Source organism: Microcaecilia unicolor, chromosome 1, assembly GCF_901765095.1.
Source record: "Microcaecilia unicolor chromosome 1, aMicUni1.1, whole genome shotgun sequence".
NCBI lineage: Eukaryota > Metazoa > Chordata > Amphibia > Gymnophiona > Siphonopidae > Microcaecilia > Microcaecilia unicolor.
Genome location: NC_044031.1, coordinates 484,655,698 through 484,675,216, shown reverse-complemented (window position 1 = coordinate 484,675,216; position 19,519 = coordinate 484,655,698). Strand labels below are relative to the sequence as shown.

The following is a 19,519-nucleotide window of genomic DNA, read 5'->3' as shown; positions in this document are numbered from 1 at the left end:
GCTACAAGTCGTACGCAGCGCTGCACAAACATAGAAGAAAGACAGTCCCTGCTCAAAGAGCTTACAATCTAATAGACAAAAATAAAGTAAGCAAATCAAATCAATTAATGTGTACAGGAAGGAGGAGAGGAGGGTAGGTGGAGGCAAGTGGTTACAAGTGATTACGAGTCAAAAGCAATGTTAAAGAGGTGGGCTTTCAGTCTAGATTTAAAGGTGGCCAAGGATGGGGCAAGACGTAGGGGCTAAGGAAGTTTATTCCAGGCGTAGGGTGCAGCAAGACAGAAGGCACGAAGTCTGGAGTTGGCAGTAGTGGAGAAGGGAACAGATAAGAAGGATTTATCCATGGAGCGGAGTGCACGGGAAGGGGTGTAGGGAAGGACGAGTGTGGAGAGATACTGGGGAGCAACAGAGTGAGTACATTTATAGGTTAGTAGAAGAAGTTTGAACAGGATGCGAAAACGGATAGGGAGCCAGTGAAGCGACTTGAGGAGAGGGGTAGTACGAGTAAAGCGACCCTGGCCGACCCTGATCCTCTATAAAAATGCACACTGCATATTAAGTTGAAATTTTCTTACAAAATAAATCATTTAATGGGCTTATTTTTGATCTAAAAGAAGAAGAAAAAAAATACAGGCGCTGCATTATTACATCACAGAAAAGAAAAGCCCATTTTTCAACCATATTACATTAATTAGCTAGGCATTCAAATTAAATACGGGGCTTTGGCTATAACTCTGTAGAATATGTGCGCTCTTTTCAAACATCCGTGCTTTCCACAATGAAGTCAAAAGTTACTAGCATTTATCAATTAGCACTCGTTAACATGGTTAACATGCGTTATTTTACACCTGGTCCCATTTTTCTGCAGTGGGACCATATCATTAGCAACTATGTTAAGGCATACAAAACAGTACTGCATGTTAGTACCTCTAGGTCTTTAAAATACTTTGAAACACCAGTTCACAAATATTTTCTCAAATGGCACCTCAGTTCTTTATACATTCACACAACACTGAAAATGAACTTTTGCATAAAGGTTCCATCTATTTTGTGCTAGTGTGGAAGACATAGATATATCTGAATGGCAACCACATTCCCTCAGAAGGTACCCAGCTATATAATTCTGGGTGTGCTTCTTTCATAGAGACAGAAGGGGGGGGGGGGAGAGAGAGGTAGGTAGAGGTCTGCTATCTATATACAGACACACAAATGCATATATCTATCTATATCTATCTATCTATCTATCTATCTATCTATCTATCTATCTATCTATCTATATATATATATAGAGAGAGAGAGAGAGAGAGAGAGAGAGAGAGAGAGAGAGAGAGAGAGAGAGAGAGATCCTATATAATAATTTCCACTTTCAACGTTCTGAAGCTGACTCCCGTGGCACTGAAGGGTTCGTAGGCGGTTCGTGGGGTTCCTGCTGGCTGTAAGCATCTGTCTCACTGTCTCGCCCTCGCGTCCAAATGTAATGACGTCAAGGACAGAACACTGAGAGGGAAGGGGACGCAGCATAGTTGCCAGTCACTCCCGAGTCGCCACTGGACACGCTGCTCTCTCCCTTGCCCCTCCCGAGTCGCAGCTGCAACCCGTCCCCCGGCCTCCTCACCCACCCTGCTCCACGATGGACACTACCCACAGCCACACACAAGCCGTCCCGCCGACCTCCCTCTGCTCTCCCAGTTCAGTCCCTCACCTTCCCCTCCTCCCCGACCGACTCCCTCCCGAGTCGCCGTTGGAACCCCCACCCTCTCCCCTTCTGACTCGCCGCTGAACCTGGAGGACCCCACCCTCTCCCCCCACTCGCTCCCGAGTCGCAGCTGGAGCCGCTGCTCTCTCCCTTCCCCCTCTTGAGTCATCGCAGGACCCCATCCGCCGCCCAGAGCCCCCCTCGCCCACCCTCCTCCCCGATGGACACTCCCCTCTCGAGTCGCCGCTGGACCCCGTCCCCCGCCCAGAGCCCCCCTCACCCAACCTCCTCCCCGATGGACACTCGCCGCAGCCGCACGCTCCCCATCCCGCCGCCCTCCCTTTCATCTCCGAGACTCCTCCCTCCCAGTTCCAGGGTCATCGTCCCTCCCTTCCAGTTCCAGGCCCCCTCCCTCCGATGTTTAAAAGTCATCTTCACTTACCAAGTCTGGGTTATGGCGGCAGGCAGCAGCGGTAAAACGCGTGCAGGCTCGGCCCTTCTGTCTCTTTCTCAGCTATGGTCCCGCCCTTGCGGAAACAGGAAATGAGGGCGGGACCATAGCTGAGAAAGAGACAGAAGGGCCGAGCCTGCACGCGTTTTACCGCTGCTGCCTGCCGCCATAACCCAGACTTGGTAAGTGAAGATGACTTTTAAACATCGGAGGGAGGGGGCCTGGAACTGGAAGGGAGGGAGAAAGAAGGAAGGGAGGGACGACAACCCTGGAACTGGGAAGGAGGGAGGGAGGGATGGGGGACCGGGGGGGACCCCGAAACTCAGAGGAAGGGAGGGAGGGACGACCCTGGAACTGGGAGGGAGGGAGAAGAGGTAAGGGGGGGACCATGAAACTCAGAGGGAGGGGAAGACCCTGGAACTCGGAGGGAGGGAGGGGAGGGGAAGACCCTGGAACTCGGAGGGAGGGGGGGCGACCCTGGAACTTGGAGGGAGGGTGACCCTGGAACTTGGAGGGAGGGTGACCCTGGAATTTGGAGGGGGGGGGGACGGCGACCCTGGAACTCAGAGGGAGGGGGACGACCCTGGAACTCGGAAGGGGGGGGGAACGACCCTGGAAGTCAGAGAGAGGGGGACGATGACCCTGGAACTCGGAGGGAGGGAGAGAGGAGGGGGGGGACGACCCTGGAACTCGGAGGGGGGGATGACCCTGGAACTCGGAGGGAGGGAGGGGGGACGACAGCCCTGGAACTCGGAGGGAGGGAGGGGGACGACGACCCTGGAACTGGGGAGGGAGGGGACGACGACCCTGGAACTGGGAGGGAGGGAGGGGGGACGACCCTGGAACTGAGAGGGAGAGAGGGAGGGAGCCCCTGGCACACTCTCAATCTCACACACACACACTAACACCCAGTCTCACTCTCTCTCTGTCACACACATACACTCGCACATTCACTCTCTCTCTCTCTCTCACACAGTCACTCTCACACACACTCTATCAAACATACACACTCCGAGGAAATCCTTGCTAGCGCCCATTTCATTTGTGTCAGAAATGGGCCTTTTTTACTAGTATACAGTGGGGGAAATAAGTATTTGATCCCTTGCTGATTTTGTAAGTTTGCCCACTGACAAAGACATGAGCAGCCCATAATTGAAGGGTAGGTTATTGGTAACAGTGAGAGATAGCACATCACAAATTAAATCCGGAAAATCACATTGTGGAAAGTATATGAATTTATTTGCATTCTGCAGAGGGAAATAAGTATTTAATCCCTCTGGCAAACAAGACCTAATACTTGGTGGCAAAACCCTTGTTGGCAAGCACAGCGGTCAGACGTCTTCTGTAGTTGATGATGAGGTTTGCACACATGTCAGGAGGAATTTTGGTCCACTCCTCTTTGCAGATCATCTCTAAATCATTAAGAGTTCTGGGCTGTCGCTTGGCAACTCGCAGCTTCAGCTCCCTCCATAAGTTTTCAATGGGATTAAGGTCTGGTGACTGGCTAGGCCACTCCATGACCCTAATGTGCTTCTTCCTGAGCCACTCCTTTGTTGCCTTGGCTGTATGTTTTGGGTCATTGTCGTGCTGGAAGACCCAGCCACGACCCATTTTTAAGGCCCTGGCGGAGGGAAGGAGGTTGTCACTCAGAATTGTACGGTACATGGCCCCATCCATTCTCCCATTGATGCGGTGAAGTAGTCCTGTGCCCTTAGCAGAGAAACACCCCCAAAACATAACATTTCCACCTCCATGCTTGACAGTGGGGACGGTGTTCTTTGGGTCATAGGCAGCATTTCTCTTCCTCCAAACACGGCGAGTTGAGTTCATGCCAAAGAGCTCAATTTTTGTCTCATCTGACCACAGCACCTTCTCCCAATCACTCTCGGCATCATCCAGGTGTTCACTGGCAAACTTCAGACGGGCCGTCACATGTGCCTTCCGGAGCAGGGGGACCTTGCGGGCACTGCAGGATTGCAATCCGTTATGTCGTAATGTGTTACCAATGGTTTTCGTGGTGACAGTGGTCCCAGCTGCCTTGAGATCATTGACAAGTTCCCCCCTTGTAGTTGTAGGCTGATTTCTAACCTTCCTCATGATCAAGGATACCCCACGAGGTGAGATTTTGCGTGGAGCCCCAGATCTTTGTCGATTGACAGTCATTTTGTACTTCTTCCATTTTCTTACTATGGCACCAACAGTTGTCTCCTTCTCGCCCAGCGTCTTACTGATGGTTTTGTAGCCCATTCCAGCCTTGTGCAGGTGTATGATCTTGTCCCTGACATCCTTAGACAGCTCCTTGCTCTTGGCCATTTTGTAGAGGTTAGAGTCTGACTGATTCACTGAGTCTGTGGACAGGTGTCTTTCATACAGGTGACCATTGCCGACAGCTGTCTGTCATGCAGGTAACGAGTTGATTTGGAGCATCTACCTGGTCTGTAGGGGCCAGATCTCTTACTGGTTGGTGGGGGATCAAATACTTATTTCCCTCTGCAGAATGCAAATAAATTCATATACTTTCCACAATGTGATTTTCCGGATTTAATTTGTGATGTGCTATCTCTCACTGTTACCAATAACCTACCCTTCAATTATGGGCTGCTCATGTCTTTGTCAGTGGGCAAACTTACAAAATCAGCAAGGGATCAAATACTTATTTCCCCCACTGTATATATATATTATCTCTTAAAGGGTATGTTTGATCTTTACATTTTGTATGCAAGTTAATTTCCCAGACCTTTTGTTTGGTTGGACCATGGCCAAATAAAATCTCTTCTTACACTAATCATTAAACAGCTAAATCTCCATTTACTATGGGGAAATATGAAGCCCTTGAATGTTTTGCTAGCTAGTAAGCAAATGTGAGTAACCTTTTGTACTTGAAATAATAACTACCCACTGAATGGGATGCAGATTTTACAAGTGCCTGGAACTAACAAAAACAAACAGTGGTTAAAAATTTCTAGAGTTATTATTACAGGAAGCCGTTAAAATGTTTCTATTACTATGCTTTCCCATTTCTGACACTTTTGGGGATGTCATGGCTTCTAATGTACTTCCACAGTTTCTGGGAAATTTGCTTTCTAAAATATGAAGCCTGGCTTTGCTCCATATGACTTTCCCCTAGGTAGTGAACATTCACCTTCCCATTACCACGGAATGCTAGTTCACTTCTGGTTGTCTCATTTTAGCTAAAATCAAAGTACAAGCTTTGAAGTATAAGCTGAAGATGCTCCCTTGTTGGTCTATTAGTTGAGACTGAGAAATTGTACAATATGACTTGGGTCAGTTTTTTGAGGAGGGTAATTTGGTGCCTTTTGACTCTCTAGTGGATATTTATTCGATTTCTGCACGGGACAGTTTTGCTTATTTGCAAATGAAACATTTTCTTTTGTCTCATGCCATTAAGGACCGGGTGACTAGGGGGGATTCTTTTTTAGTAGATTTGTGTGACGATGCAAGGGTTACACGAGGTCTTATCTCTTGTTTGTATGCTTATCAGCGTGGAAAGAAGCGGCCTCCTGTCGACCATCGTTTGCTTTGGCAGCAGGAGCTGGGGTTGACAATGGGTGATGATGTTTGGACAACTATGGATAAAGCATTACCTAAACTTTCTGTTTCTGTTTCTTTCCAAGAAAATGCTGTAAAAGTTATGTACAGGTGGTATTTGACCCCTGCTCGTTTGCATCATATCTTTCCTGTGATCTCATCTTTATGTTGGAGGGGGTGTGGTCAGAGGGGTACTATGGGGCATATCTGGTGGTCTTGTGTAAAGGTGCAAGCTTTCTGGAAAGCAATTCAGTCTAGACTCCAGTGTTGGCTTTCCAGACCTGTTAGGTGGTCACCTGAATATTTTCTATTTCCAGGTAAACCTCCAGGTCTAGCTACATCTCAGTCACTGCTTGTTTGCCATGCTATATCAGCAGCTAGAGTAACACTAGCTACCTATTGGAAGACCCCACAAGTCCCTTCTTTAAGTGGTTGAATAAGTTGTGGTATATTTGTGAACTGGAAAGATTGAGAGCTATTTGTTGTAAAACTATATCTAAATAGGAGGTGATTTGGGAGCCTTTTATTTCACATTGTTCCTTTTAAGCACAGTATTTTATGGAGGCGGGGTTGGTTTTTTTCTTTTCTCTTCTTCTTTTACACCTTCCTTCTAACTGTAATTGCATTTGGGGGTTATATTTCAAAAATTACTATAAAATATAGAAGTTGTTATATTGTGTTCTATTTAATATTATATGGGGGTTTATGATACTTTTCTGCTGTTTATTATTGTTTACATATGCTGTTGTGATTGACTCTTTGTATTATCTCTCATTATTTAATAAAGACTTCTTTAATTTCAGAAAGTGTACAATATGCTTTGGGGGGTGAAGTGAGGAACAATCATTACCACCCTCTTCCTCCATTGCATCGTATCCATCATCCACCCAATCAGTTCCTGGGTCCAATTCCGGGGCTTCTTGATTATTCGCATTTAATCCATCATCAGCAGCCCCCTGATCTGTCTCTTCTTCTTCCACGACAGTCACTCATCCTAGGGTTAAACCTGGCAAACCATGAAGGTCTATGGGTATTGTAAACTCAGCTCCAGGGACTCGAAATATTACCTGAGGCATTAGGGTCCACAATTGGCTTGTTCCTCTGGAACTTAAAGGAAACTGCCCACAAGCCAACTTGGACTTGTAATCCAGCAGAGACAGGTTCTGACTGTGGCGTGAATTGCAGCCACCCTCTTGGGGTAATGGCAGTACCCCCATCTGAGTTCTTACACCCGCGAGGGTCTCTCATAGCCACTTGCAAGTCTAAGTGAGCCACCGACTGGCTGGTTAGGCTTTTTAGCAAGTCTGTTGTAGGTACCTCTAGGAACGCTCTGGCCACTGACAGTTTGGCTAGGCTTTCTGGCAATGAATGTGCCTTTACTGTAGTACCGGCCTCTGCTGAATCTGTTGATGGGTTCCTGGAGTTGTCTACTCCTCCATGCCACTCTATCTTAGGTGAACCTCCCCACAAGGAAGCTGTCTGGAAGGTTTCCTCAGACCCTATGAACTATTAATCATAAGCCAATGCTTGCCCCAGGATTGGTAGCATGGAATGTTGCTACTAATTAGGTTTACGCCAGGTACCTGTGACCTGGATTGGCCATTTTTGGAAACGGAATACTAGGCTAGATGGACAATTGATCTGACCTACTATCCTGCTTATAATCGAACGAGAAAAACGCCCAAGTTCCGACCTAAATCGGGAGATGGACGTTTATCTCACAAAAACGAATAACACGGTATAATCGAAAGCCGAACTTGGACGTTTTCAACTGCACTCCATCGCGGAAGAGTACAAAGTTGACAGGGGCGTGTCGGAGGCGTGGTGAAGGCGGGACTGGGGCATGGTTATCACCCAAACAGAGATGGGCGCCTTTCGCCGATAATGGAAAAAAAGTATGCGTTTGTAGCTAGAATTTAGGGCACTTTTCCTGGACCCTGTTTTTTCACAAATAAGGCCCCAAAAAGTGCCCTAAATGACCAGATTACCACCAGAGGGAATCGGGGATGACCTCCCCTGACTCCCCCAGTGGTCACTAACCCCCTCCCACCACAAAAAATGATGTTTCACAATTTTTATTTTCACCCTCAAATGTCATACCCACCTCCCTGGCAGCAGTATGCAGGTCCCTGGAGCAGTTGTTAGGGGGTGCAGTGGACTTCAGGCAGGTGGACCCAGGCCCATCCCCCCCACCTGTTACAATTGTGCTGCTTAATGCTTAGTCATCCAGCCCCCCCAAACCCACTGAACCCACATGTAGGTGCCCCCCTTCACCCCTTAGGGCTATAGTAATGGTGTAGACTTGTGGGCAGTGGGTTTTGAGGGGGATTTGGGGGGCTCAACACACAAGGGAAGGGTGCTATGCACATGGGAGCTCTTTTACCTTTTTTTTTTGTTTTTGTAAAAGTGCACCCTAGGGTGCCCAGTTGGTGTCCTGGCATGTGAGGGGGACCAGTGCACTACGAATCCTGGCCCCTCCCACGAACAAATGCCTTGGATTTATTCGTTTTTGAGCCGGGCGCTTTCATTTTCCATTATCGCTGAAAAGCAAAAACGCCCAGCTCACAAATTGTCGAATAAAACATGGACGTCTATTTTTTTCGAAAATACAGTTCAGTCAGCCCCTTCACGGACCCGTTCTTGGAGATAAACGCCCATGGAGATAGACGTTTTCGTTCGATTATGCCCCTCCACGGCTATTCTTATGTTCAAAATTTCTAATCCCAAACAGTGGGCCTTGGGTGTCTTCAGTTCACCCTCTGGGGATTGCATTTCCCTGCTGTGGCTCCATTCGCCCAATATGTCTGTCCTCTGCTAAACTCTCCAGCTCCTTGTGCATCTCTTGTTGGGACACTTCTGCCTGAGTCAGCTGAGTTTGAACCTTCTCCTGCTGATTTTGAAGAACTTGGGTGGTATGGTCCAGGGTGGCTACTTTCCCCTGGCACTCTTGCACTTGAAATTGCAGTACAGTATTCATGCCAGCCAGTATTTGAAGTCGTTCTAGCACCGTATTATAGCTCTACCAGGTTCCTCTTAGTTGCCCTTGCAGATTGGAGTACTGCCACAGAGGTACTGTGCCTGCCAACTCCTGATGCAGCCATGTTCAAACTCAGAAAGGTGAGTTTCCTGTATTAGGGCTACATCTAGCTTTTGGGGGGGGGGGGGGGGAGATTGAGGTAAGCAAGCATTCAGGCTCGTTTAATGTGAGAATGAAGGCCATCCACATTTAAAGATGAAACTGGAAACACCATTATCTACTGATAAATTAACAGTGACACACAATACCTAAGTAGAAAATCAAGAAATAACAAGGCATAAACCACCTGGGCTCCAGCCATACCCCAGAAGAATTCAGCAAAATAAGCACCCAGGCAGCTGTGCACTTTAACACAACCGTCGGGAAAAACTGCAAAGCCCACCCATACAGCTCATACAAGACACCTCTCCCATACCCATATGTGTGCAGACCATATATTCATCCATCTACAACACGCCAAGAACCAATATACCCTACTGTCACATCTGTCCCACCCCCACCCACCTCCTGGCTCAAAAACTTTACCACAGAGAAAAACAACCCCAATCCAAAAAACCCCCACAAAATTTGCATGCTCCCCGCATACTCGTCACCCTTCCCTAATGCTAGTTCTCCCCCCCACCCACCCAAAAAAAATGTAATGAACTGATGATATATCTACAAGTTAGTCTCCATGGCAATAAACCCCAGATGCACATAATAAGTTTAAAGATATGCGCTAAGTCAGTCAACCACAGAACCAAGTCGCTCAACATAGAAGTGATTTCTGCCATTAAAAAAAAAAAAAAAAGGCGAGTGGCTCTGGTCAATCACATCTGGTAAGATGGTGATGACTGTTCACCTTCAGGCTCCCCAGTGGTGCAGGAAACTCAGCAATGAAAAGTGATTTGCAGGAAAAGAATGTTATCACTTTCTTCATCTGAAGAAGGGGGCCTGCGATGTCCTCCAAACTCCCATAGAATAGCTTTCTGGTTGGCCCTTTAAAAACATCACATCCTACAACGATTCTACCAGTCCAAGACAATAAGAGGATCATTTTCAAAGGCAATTCTGAGGCTAAACTTTCTTACATAGAAAATAGTAACTTATATAAAAGTTCAGCAAGAATCGTAGGAAACTGACTGGGGAGAAGATAAAGCAATGTTCCATTTCAATAGCTTAGGTGTTTGGAAAGTTCATAACTGTTACTTTTCAAAATTTTCATTAAAGACTTTAAAAAAAAACAAATCTAAAGAAAAACAAACTGTGTGTCACAATAGCATATCAGCCCCCCTCCCCCAAGAGAGAATTTACTGTATACATGACATTTCTAAGCACCTTCTTTCCTTTTAAAGCAAAAAAGATGGTTTTCACACATTCTTCTAATGAGGGCCAGCCAACCCAGGAAAGTGAGAGAAGAACATCAATAGAGGCAACCACCCTTGGGGCTCTGAACTGCTATGATAGCCTCACTCCTAGCATTACAAGTTTTTGTCTGAATAGGCCAGTCATGCATGTGAGCATGCCAAGGCCTCACTGTAGCTGATTTATCCCGGGCCTGCCTTCAATATGGGAGTGAATGTGAATTTAACCCAAGCCTGTTGCTTTCGCACACACTGGAAGGCTATTGAACAGCCTGAAGTGACTTAACACACCCAGGGGGCAGGGCCAGCCCTGACCATAAGTAGACTAGGTTTCCACCTAGGGCAACAACATTTGCAGTAGAGCAGTATTTTATCTCTTCTTCCTCTGCTGCTGTTGTCCTACTTCTTCCCAGCTATTCCAAAAGAGAGCCAGTGCTGGACCTGGGAGTGACAGGGAGGCGAAGGGATGGCCACTTGGGGGCAGTAGAGAGGGGGGGAAGGGGGTTGCTGCCCTCCTGAGGGGAGAGGGGAGATGCTGGATTATGGGGAGGTGGGGCCAGGGTCTTGAGGTGCCCTTAGGGGGTGCAGGAAGGGCATATGGCTGAAGTTTCACCTAGAGAGTCAGATACCTGTGGATCGGCTCTGATAAAGAGGAAGTTTCACTCTAGGAGTAGCTAACTGTAAACTAAATTTTGAATTTTCATTAGTCAGATATATTTTGATTACTGTATTGTTATGAACCATGTCCAGTTAAACATTGTTTAATTTTGTTTGAGGGAGGTGATATACAAGTATAACATACATATGTAGTTTGGGTATCAATTTCAGCATGTGAAGGGTAATTTTATAACTGGGCGCCTAGTTTAAGGCAGCCAAATGTGCATATTTTAAGCCTACTTTATAAAGAAATGTATGCATCTACTTTTCTTTATAAAATATTAGCATAACACATATGTTCCTTAATTTAAAGCATTTATACTCTAGAGCTGATGTAAATGAGCTTGCCCACATTTTGCAAATATGCGAGTTATGATTTGTAACTTCTGAATTTAAAATCCACCTGGACCAAAGCAGAAAGTAACAATACATACATAATTATACATGAACACATCACAGCAAAATCCATATGACAATAAAATCAGTCCCAAAAATGCCATATCAACCATTGTGAATCTTCCTCCTACAGTCCTTTCCCACCCAATCATCTTAAATCCAGTATTAACCTTATCTACATTGGAAGCTGATTCCACAAACTTGGGCCAGCTATTGAAAAAGTATTTTTCCTGGTATCTTCTAAATGAATTCTTCTCCGATCTGGTACAGTAATTACTGACAGTCTATACTGTAAATCTGCAATGCTGTTTGCAAATATAGCATGCTTCTTCTTGTTTTAAAGCCTAACAACCTGACTTTTAAAATAACTCTTTCCGGATTAGTAGGGGGGGGGGGCTGTTGGGAGGAAGGGGTGAGAAGATTAGGACGGGGGAGGGAGAGGGCGGGGGGTTGGGTAGGGGGGTTCTAGAAGGGTGGAAAGGGTCCTTGTTAATGGGAAGGATCATTTTTGTAATCACTAGAAATTTGATTTTCCATTTTGGTATAATTGATAATTGGTGATATTTTGTTACTTCCTCCATAAAAGTGTTGGGAATTATAATTTGATGACATCATGTAATTATAGGAACACTCCAGATGTATTTTGTGGATGCACTTTTGCTACCGCCAGATGGTTGTATAATGTTACTGTATTGTTTTGTCATCAATAAAAATCGTTGAAATATAAAATAATTCTTTCCTGTATCAGAAGCCAATGCAATTGTTTTAAATAAGGAGAAATATGCTGAAATGTTGCACACCCTGTAATAAGTTGGGCAGCTGCTGTGCTACAGATTCTCAGTTCAGCAAATGAGAGGAAACCCATTGAATTCCTATGGGCTTCCTCTCATTTGCCGCGTGGGAACTGCTAGCGCGGCTTTGTAAAAGAAACTCTAAATTCTGCATGACTGTTCTAAAGTATTACTATTATTCCTTCAGGAAAGCGTTAAAGTCGTTTTTGTTTGATGAGAAAGATGTTTTTTAGTTTCAATGCATTTGATGAGAAAGATCCTTTTTAGTTTCAATATACTAGATAATGAAATTGTAATTAATGTTTTAGATATGCATTTGATGATTTTTTTTTTAGTTCCAATGTATTAGATATGCAATTGTAAATTCTCCCGAAGTAGGCCTTATTGTTCATAATCCGCTTAGAACCTCTCTTGAACTTAGCGGAATATAAGAATGATATAACACAGCATAAAGTCATCAAAAAGAACATTATCCTTCTATTTGCTTAATCATAATTTTAAAAAAGGTTTCCATATTATATCCCAAATCAGTTTCTTAAATAATGTCAAATCCATAACTTGGACTTGCACAATCAAATATCCTGTACATTATGTTTCATAACACAATGCAACAATGATTTTGCTACTGAGAGAAAAACATGTGATTTATGCTAAATTGAACCCGCTGATTCCAAATATGAACTCCAAATTTGCCTGACAAGTCTAGATTTTAAGTTATACTTGCAAAGCCTATTCAGTTATAATATTAATGCTTGGGATGCATTTGTGCTAGTATTGCAGAACTTACTTGGGAACAGACGAGCTGAAAACTATGCTGAACTAGTAGACAACATGCTTAAAGCATATGAACAACTTGGCTGCCAAATGTCATTGAAAATGCATTTCTTACATTCCCATCTTGACTTTTTTTCACCCAATTTGGGACACGTAAGTGACGAACATGGAGAGAGGTTCCATAAAGACATTTCTAAAATGGAGAACAGATATCAAGGCTGCTGGAATCCCAACATGATGGGGGATTACTGCTGGTTTTTGCAAAGGGAAAATATGACCAGTCGCAAAAGCAGATGCCTGAAGCACTTTTAACAGTACTGGGCCTTGCTGAAGTAAGACTTTTAAACTGGAATACGAGACTTTTTTGAAATTTTGTTATTCCATTACATTTTCATATACTGCTTACTACGAAAACTTTGATGTAGATCAGGTAATTGTTGGAGTAAAACTCCTTCTGTAAAAAATTATTCAATGCTTTCCAAGTACTTAATTCATTTGGGCAAACTTATGCAAAACAAAATTTCCTGACGTGTTACAACAATTCTGACTTCGGATTTGGAATCCGCACACTGAATTTAGTATAGGACAAATGGTTTTTGCCCAGTGGCACACAAAAATTTTTTTTTGTTGTGCTGTGAATGAGCCTGCAAATAGGTGGGAAAATGTGGGGTATAAATGTAACAAATACATAAATAATCAATGTGGGTACTTGTTCACACTGCCAATGCGCTGCCAAAGCTCTGCCCAAGTGCATACTCACAAAGCATGTGTAATACCAACTTTTACACTGGTCAATATTTTATAAGAGGCCACACTTGCATGTAAACGATTCAAATACCGCGTTCTTGGTGCCTAAAACCAGATGACTCCTTACAAAATTACCAAACTAGTCAATATTTAACCCCGAAGCAGTCTCTCTAGTGCCCACAGCACAGGAAATAAAGCCACATTAGGAAATTCACGGCTCAAAAGTCTGATCCTGTATTCTAAAAACAAGGCAAAACTTGCAAGGATACATTTAAATAACATGCCTTTACTCCATTGCCAAAGTTAGATCTGTCTTTCGTGACCAGGGTAATGAGAAAGCTGAAAAGTCCCAATGACATCTCACACTCAATACTTTACCCATGGATTAAAGAATCAGCAACACGACTGCTCTGATTTAAGCAAACACATATATCAAACAACTCTCGATACAAAGAAGGTAATTTTATAAAGGCAATCTTGCATGCACATGATAGTATACGTATGTGTGTAAAATGCCTCTTATCTAATTACCTTGGATGTAAAAGTACATACAGTGACCAGAATGCCCATAGTTTTATGCAACCCAGGTGTAGCCACAATTTCTACAGCTTTGCTGAGACAATTTTATAAAGACACCTTTATATGAGCCTATGGGGCTTATTTTCGAAAGAGAAAAAAACATTTTAAAAGTGGCATAAACCGGCAGATGGAAGTTTTTCTAGACATTTTTCTATGCTGTTCGTCTGTAGTGTGTCCATATCTCAAGCGGGTGTGTTGGGGTGTGTTAAGGGCAGGATTTGGGCGTTTCTAAGACTTGGGATGTTTTTCAGCCACAATGGAATAAAGCAAAAACGTGCAGGACTAAAACCAAGACGCTCTGAGCTAAACGACTAAGCCACAAAAGTGTGCCCTAAATGGCCAGGTGACCACTGGAGGATTAAAGGAATGCCCCCCCCTTTACTCCAATGGTCACTGACCTCCTCCCACCCGCCAAAAATGTGAAAGAAACAGTACATACCAGCCTCTATAACAGCTTCAGATGTTATGATCAGTCCTATTAGAGCAGCAAACAGTCCCTGGAGTAGCCTGGTGGTCAGTGCAGAGTACTGTAGAGAAGGGGACCCAGTCCAACAATCCACTCTGTTACACTTGTGAAGGAAAGTGGGAGCCCTCCAAAACCCACCAAAAACCTCCTGTACCCACATATGGGTGACACCTGCAGCCATAAGGCCTACTGTAGTGATGTATAGATGGGTACAGTAGGTTTTTGGTGGGTTTTGGATACCTATACTTAATCCGTGCTAATTTTGCATGTAATTTATTAGAATAATGGCATATATACACATAAATGCCAATATTCCATCTAAGCGCTGTTCTGTAAATATGCACATATAGGCAGAGTCTGGGTGGAATCTGCACAGGATTCACACTTCCTTGACCAACTTGTACATACAATCAGCTATTCAGCTATGTGCATATCTCCAGTGTTCAGGCACATACATTTATGCCAGTTATATGACCTGACATAAACGATTGTGCCTAACATAGGCACACATTTTCACTGTTAAGCTAATACTCTATAAAGGAAATTAGGTGTCTGCATTCTATTAGAGAACAGGCTTGTAACAAGGTGCCCAGATACAGAATATCCCCTAAGTGTACATAAACGATAAGCCACACACAAACTTAAAAATGTATATAGATAAAAAGTTCTGTATCAGCTCGTGATAAATATTGAATGACCAACATAGGTCATACTCTAACAAATACAAAGATCAATATAACCAAATAATTTAACACTTTTCAAAATAAACACCTCTTTTTATAGTGAATTAAAGGAGCAAAACAATAATACAAATCATCGTATTATATGGTATAAATTATGCTTAAAAATATCACAGCCTATATCTATATCTCAACCAAGAATGTGATTTCAATCACTAGTCAAATATTCTGCACTGACAAGGAATATCTGCCTTCTAAAATGATTGTACCACAAAACAACAACTGTGTTTTTGTTCAAGTATAAGAATGAAAACAGCAATGTCAGAAGCCTATCCATTGCAAAGGCAGTCCTTAAAATGAAAAAGAATAGTACAACATAAGAATATTTTCTAACCTTTAGATCCTCTTATGTTTAGGCATGCTGCCTCCAGTATCTTGAAAGCAGGACCAATTTCCATGGTCCTATTTCATTTGGGTAGCCAGGTCCTGCACGTCTGTTTCACTGTTTGTATTTTTCAAGCATACCTGTCTTACCCAGAGATACAGGAAATGCATAAAAAATATTCCCAAATGGAGGTCTTTAACGGTCTGCAACCATGACAGACTCCTTAGCAACCTTCAAAAATCAACTGACTATCCACCCACTCTGCACCTGGACTAGTTTGCACACCCTGTAACTTAGACCAGTTCCTTATATCTTATCTGTATATATAATGTGCCTTTAGTTCAGCCACCCATCTGTTTATCCTAATTGACTTTATATATTTACATATCTGAACTGCACTTGCCCCCTCAGCTACACAGTAAAATGTTTCACTGTATTGTAAGAACAGAATTAGTATCATATTTACGTTACTTGAATATTCTAATGCATATTTACTAGGTGTTTCATTGTTAATATGCTGACATAATATTGTATCATACCTATGTTATTGGAATGTTTTCCATGCTATTAACATATCATTTGTATTCTAATGATTTTTATCATAATTCAGTTACATGATTGTTTTACAGTGCAGTTCTATGTTTTTGATACAGTTCCATGTTAGTCCTATTAATACATTTCATTTGCCACTTTCAAGTTTACTTTATTGATTGTATTTATTTTGATATTTAGTCATTTTACAATTGTCATGAGGTTAAAATGTTTAATTTTATGTTAAATTGCACCTGTTGTACACCACCTTGGGTGAATCTTTATAAATGCAGTTAATAAATCCTAATAAATAAAATTAGAGCATACATTCAGAATCAGACACTTGTGTGTATCTCTTAGCACTGCAGGAATATGTTCACCAACTCATGCTAACTCGGGACTACCATCGGGTTACTGCGGGAGCCCTTACCGCCACCTCAGTGTGTGGTGGTAAGAGTTATCTTGCTGCATGGCCATTTTTTGGAGGGGCTTTTTACCTGCTACAATAAAAAGAGTCCTGGCACGTGGGAAAACCGGTCCCTGCCGCTACTGCAGGGCCCTTTTTCTTGCAGCTTAGTAAAAGGACCCCTTAGTGTTTTGAAGGAACAAACAGGCTTAGAATAGATGTGAATATTCTGTGTGTGCCACTGAAAGCCAGAGTGGTGTTTTTTCAAAGGCATTCACTACAATCACAGATTCATTAACAACTTTTCTATGATAAAGTTCACACAGCTTTCAAGCTATTTTTAAATATATTTGTCAGAGGCAAAAAAAAAGTAAATGTATTTTGGGGTACATTAGTTTTTGTAGGGTGTCTGTGGGAGGAGTGGAAGGTGTTAATGAGATGTCTATGGTGGTTCCTTCTATATGCTTCAGTTATATTTTTTTACCCATGCATTTTTATTTTGTACAGACAGTAACTGGCTTTATGTCCCAATATATTTATTTATTTATTTTGAAGACATGGAGGATTGCTAGTCAGATACAGAGGACCACAGCCTGATGCAGCCTAAGTAGCGAAACATGATTCATGTTGGTTGCGGATCTCTCTGCGAAGTTGAGCTAAGTATTTTTAACTATATGAAAATCAGTATTAAAATTTTGATTAAAAATTAGATTCAAATTAATATTAAGACAGATCACGATGCTGGTAAGCCATAGGACTGGGTTACTAAGTGAAACGAGAGTTACCACCGAGGTCTGTTAAAAGATTGTTAAAGGATCAACATGGGAGTGTGTTAAGAATCATACACTATCCATGTTACCTGTATTAACAGCTATATTAAGTCAGCATTAGTGCTGAGCATTGAATTGAATAACTGGCTTTAAGGCAGTTGCTAATCAGGATTGTGTTCCACCATTTACCCATCAGAGACCATATTTTGGGAAAAGGAGGACCTTACTATTTAGAATTTTGTGATCATTAAGGTACGGTATCACAGGCTAGAAGGGAACAAAATACTGAGGAAACAGTTCTCAGTCTGTCTCCAACTGTTGGCATACACACAGTTGAGAGATTGAGAGGCTGGTTGAACAGACTAAAGCACTCAGATACTGCACCAGAATTCAATTTGTTGATCTGTAAAATGTTTCACACTACAGACTGTGGTCTCTTTCATCTTTAAATATATCTATTGGGATTTATTAACCCATTAGTGCCCGATGTTCCCATATGGCTTATTATGGGAACATTGGGCACTAATGGGTTAACCACCTTTATGAAGAGATTCACCCAAGGTAGTGTACAACAGATACAGTTGACATAAAACTTATAATTTTGGGGGTCTTTTACTAAGGTGCGCTAGACTTTTTAGCTCGTGCTAAAAATCAGCTGGTGCTAAATGCTGAGACGCCCATAGGAATATAAATGGGCATCTCTGCGTTTAGCGCCAGCTGATTTTTTAGTGCAAGCTAAAAACGCTAGAGCACCTTAGTACAAGCCCTCCTTTTTTAATATAAACAATAGTAAAATGAACTAAAATAAGCATAAATGCAATCAATGAGGTAAACCTAGAGATGGCAAATTGAAATGGAACAAAATGACTAACATGAAACAGTATCAGAAATATAAACATTTAGCAGCACTGTACAACGATCAAATAACAGAAATGTGATAAATCTAATCACAATATGAATGGTCAGCATGGAAGAACATGCATGTAATATAGACAGGATACTCATGATGGGGCTCATTTTCAAAGTACTTAAGACTTACAAAGTTCCATAGTAACCTACAGAACTTTGTAAATCTAAGTGCTTTGAAAATACACCTCCACCTCACCAGAATACAAATGAAACACTTAATAAGGCAGACGTTAGAACATTCAAACAACAAAGATACTCTAACACTGATCATACAATACAATGAACAATCGTATGAACAATCGTAATAGGTAGACAAGCGCAGTTAAGATATATAGACAGGGACACACTGAAGGTAAATTGTTTATACAACTGAATAAGATATGAGAAACTGATCTAAGTTACAGGGGGGCTCATTTTCGAAGCACTTAGATTTTCAAAGTTTCATAGGTTACTGTCTAAGTGCTTTGAAAATACAGTTTACAAGTTTTTTTAAAGGAGGTACTACAGGAGGGGATACTAAAATATAGGTTCCTTTTTTCACTCACACACCAGGTAATAAGGAACACCTATGGGTTGGACTACATGACTAAGTCTGCTCCTGATACTCACCATGGAGGGTGGATATAAATGATATCCTGAGGAGCTCCTCTGAGGCTTGTTGCTGTTTCTTTGGTGAACAAGACCATGAGTTTAGTTTCACCAACGGATGCAGCTTCCCTAGAGGAAACATCTACGGGAAGGCTTTCCAGTTGCTGGCAAACAGCTACTTGCATCGAGCATTCTTCATGAAGCGTCACAATCTTCAGTTTTAACACACCAGGTCTGTCACCTGAAAACAAGGATATAAGTATGAAACATCTGCAAGTCTGTTTATTTTTTTAGGAGGTGGGGGGAGATTTATTTTTCTAAAAGTGTGATGAAGTCTCCTCCAGGATAGTTGGGTTAAGGCAGTTTCAGTCTGAAATACAAGTCCCAGAAGGCACTGCAGGCAAGGAGCCAGAGGGGTGGGGGGTCCCTAAAGTGCTGAAGCAGGCTGAGATTCCTTGGGTGAGAGGAAGTCCCAAAAGTATTGAATTCACTGGGAAGCTGATGCAGGGGCAAACCCTTGGGTAGAAGGCGTCCCTAAAATATTGAACTCTCCTGAAGGTAAAGAGGATAGAAGGTAGAAAATGATGCTTGGTGACTGAACTGAAAGAACTGTTGTCTGGGGAATTGAATTATTGTTTATTGTGCACTGGATAAAGAGCCCAGACTGAAGCCTGTATTGAATCCTGGTATGTGCTATGCTGCTGTTGGAACTGTGTACTAAAAACCTGCATGGAATAAAAGTCCTTAAGATTGAAGTTACTGGT

General features: G+C 42.7%; 1 protein-coding gene across 2 annotated transcripts in view; it reads right to left on the bottom strand.

The window, feature by feature from the left end:
* SPIDR (scaffold protein involved in DNA repair) overlaps positions 1 to 19,519 on the bottom strand; it is a 602,511-nt gene that overhangs the window by 370,902 nt on the left and 212,090 nt on the right. For both annotated transcript variants that reach the window (XM_030214124.1, XM_030214131.1), the window contains exon 8: positions 18,777 to 18,996. In XM_030214124.1, coding sequence (XP_030069984.1) covers positions 18,777 to 18,996 — 220 coding nt within the window. The remainder of the gene's footprint in view (positions 1 to 18,776; positions 18,997 to 19,519) is intronic.